Source organism: Corvus brachyrhynchos, unplaced genomic scaffold (genome assembly GCF_000691975.1).
Source record: "Corvus brachyrhynchos isolate BGI_N302 unplaced genomic scaffold, ASM69197v1 scaffold545, whole genome shotgun sequence".
NCBI classification, from domain to species: Eukaryota; Metazoa; Chordata; class Aves; order Passeriformes; family Corvidae; genus Corvus; species Corvus brachyrhynchos.
Window position 1 is genome coordinate 79,118 of NW_008238116.1, and position 2,761 is coordinate 81,878.

The 2,761-nt window shown below is 54.8% G+C and overlaps 2 protein-coding genes across 2 annotated transcripts in view; both read left to right on the forward strand.

The window, feature by feature from the left end:
• LOC103614981 (protocadherin gamma-B5-like) overlaps positions 1-816 on the forward strand; it is a 50,675-nt gene extending 49,859 nt beyond the window's left edge. The window contains exon 4 of the mRNA XM_017733398.1: positions 793-816. Within this exon, the coding sequence (XP_017588887.1) occupies positions 793-816 (24 nt within the window). The remainder of the gene's footprint in view (positions 1-792) is intronic.
• Positions 817-1,382: 566 nt separating this feature from the next.
• Positions 1,383-2,761, forward strand: part of LOC103614982 (protocadherin gamma-A9-like) — a 107,870-nt gene continuing 106,491 nt past the window's right edge. Inside the window, exon 1 of the mRNA XM_017733399.1 lies at positions 1,383-1,662. Coding sequence (XP_017588888.1) covers positions 1,455-1,662 — 208 coding nt within the window. The 5' untranslated portion in view covers positions 1,383-1,454. The remainder of the gene's footprint in view (positions 1,663-2,761) is intronic.

The following is a 2,761-nucleotide window of genomic DNA, read 5'->3' on the forward strand; positions in this document are numbered from 1 at the left end:
TGTTTTAATAACGGTGATCACGGATGTTTCCTTTTAGAATGAGATTCCCTGATTCTCCTGTCGGAGTTGTGAATATGTGGTTGGCGCTGGAGGATGAGGTTTTTCCTTCTTGATCTTTGTTAACCAAATCGATGCACTGGGTCCGGGGTGCCAGCTGAGAAAGTTTTTTTCTTTTTATTTCGCTGTGTGTAGATGAAAGAGGAATTTATAGATTCTTCTTCCCTAACGAATGTTCCACCTCTCCTTCCTGTGTCCTCACATCTTTTGTTTTTAGAGGGTTGCAGAGACAACAGGCAATACTGAGATCAGCTTATTTTACCAGAGCTTTATTCTTCTCTTTCTTTGCTTTTTTATAATTTGATGTTCCGTTCTTGTTTAGTGTTTTCAACTGGCTTTTTAACAGATACATGGATTGAGATCTAGGAAAGGAATGCGCCTGATTTTTCTTTTGTTTGTTGGCTTCGGGGTTTTTGGTTGGTTTTGTTTGTTGTTTGTTTGCTTGTTTGTTTTAACGTGTGTTCCTCGCCTGTCTTTTCCACTCGAAATTTATACTTTCCTTGGTTGATAGGGTTTATCGCTAAGGCTGTGATCTAGAATCACATGTGATTGTAGCAATGTGTAAGGCCGCGATGGAAAATTCGAAAATAGTGGTTGGAGAAGGGGAGCACTGTAGGCTGATTCAGAGCAGCCTCGGATGCTCAGGTGAAAAGTAACAAAGCAGAAAAGGGAGGAGGGATCTTCCTTGCTGCTGTGTGCAGTTTCTCGGGGTCTGGGAATCTCCTGTGTCTGTAGGCAGTCAAGTATGATACCCAGTGAGAAGGAACTCATTCAAAAACTACTGATACGAAAACCTGTGCAGGGAAGACATTGCGCTTTCCTGCAATGGAATAGGATTCTTAATATCTTGCATGTCATGTTAAGGGACTTTTATATACATATTTTGCCACGCTGTAGAAATAACATAACGCCGAGAGGCTTGCTATTTCTGTCTGGTCGCAATCACCCGGAAGATCAAAGAAGAGATGTGCTGGAGAAAGGTTGACAAAGGAGGTCCCAGCTGGATGGGATCTCAGGTCTTTGATGGGACTGTAACGAGACCGAGCTTCCCGTGGGCAAGGCAGGGCGGGCATTGCTCGGCAGCGCTCGGTGCCTGCAGTGCCGGCAGGAGGCTGCGGGCGCCGCTGTTGACCGAGAGGAGCGAGAGGAAGCTCGGAAAGCTACCGGCAGCCCCGCCCGCTGCGGACCCGCTCGCTCAGTAGATCGCTGGATTCCTAGCACGCAAACGGTCTGTGTCCGATCGTTCCTGCGGGGCTTATCCGCTCTGCAGCGAGGGCAAAGGAGTGCCAGAGACAGCGGCGAACAGTAGTAAGTCGGAGCCGGAGGGGGAGGCAGATCAGCGGTCGGCTGTGGGAAGCTGTCTGCAGAGCTGCGGTGCCGGCGGTGCCGCGGCGGAGATGTGCGCGGCGGGGAGGCGCTGGGGCCGGCGGCAGCGAGCTCTGCTCTGGGCCGTCCTGCTGGCAGCGTGGGAGGCGGCGTGGGGGCAGCTGCGCTACTCGGTGCCCGAGGAGATGCCCAAGGGCTCGTTCGTGGGCGACGTGGCCAAGGACCTGGGACTGCAGCTGCCGGCGCTCCGGGACCGCGGCGTCCGCATTGTAGAAAGAGGTAGGACGCAGTATTTCGCTGTGCACGGGAAGACGGGACATTTAGTGACGGCGGAGAGGATCGACAGAGAGCTGCTTTGCCGGCTGGTGGAGAAATGCGTGCTGCGCTGTGAGCTGATAGTGGAGGGGGAAATGAAGTTTTATGAAATAGAAGTGGAAATCACGGACATTAACGACAATGCCCCGAGCTTTAAAGAAATTGAACTGGAGGAGAAGATAAGCGAGGCAACAGCCCCGGGGTCCCACTTTCCCCTGGCCAAGGCTCATGATCCGGACTCGGGCAGGAATTCCCTGCAGAGCTACGAGCTGAGCGGCGACGAGCACTTCTCGCTGGCCGTGCAGGCGGGCCCCGGCGGCGATCAGCGTCCCGAGCTGGTGCTGGCAAAGGCGCTGGACCGGGAGGAGGCGGCGTTTCACGAGCTGGTGCTGAGGGCGATTGACGGGGGGGGGACGAAAAAAAAATCGGATCCGTGTGACAGTGCTGGATGCGAACGACAACGCGCCCGTGTTCAGCCAGGCGGAGTACACGGTGCGTGTGCCCGAGGACGTGCCCGTGGGCTCTGTCCTCGTCACCGTTATTGCCACTGACGCCGACGAGGGTCTCTACGGGCAGGTGAAATATTCTATGAATAAAGCGACAGACATGGCATCGGATATTTTCCATCTGGACTCTGAGACTGGAGAGATCACGCTATTGCGAAGCCTTGATTACGAGGAAGGTGATTTTTATGAACTAGAGGTGCGGGCACGCGATGGCGTGACACTTTTCGACACGACGAAAGTCGCAATCACCGTGACAGATGTGAATGACAATGTACCCGAGATTTCGGTGAGGTCGGCATTGAGTGAGATCTCTGAGGACGCTCCATCGGGGACAGTAGTAGCCCTGCTGCATGTGCAGGACCGTGACTCCGGGGCGAATGGCGAGGTGCGCTGCTCGCTTGACGGAGGCATCCCATTCCGGCTGCAGAGCTCCCACGGCAGCTACTACAGCGTGGTGACAGCGAGAGAGCTGGACCGGGAGCAGGTGTCGGAGTACAACGTGACGGTGCGGGCGGCCGACGGCGGGGCGCCCGCGCGGGAGAGGAGCGCGGGGGGGG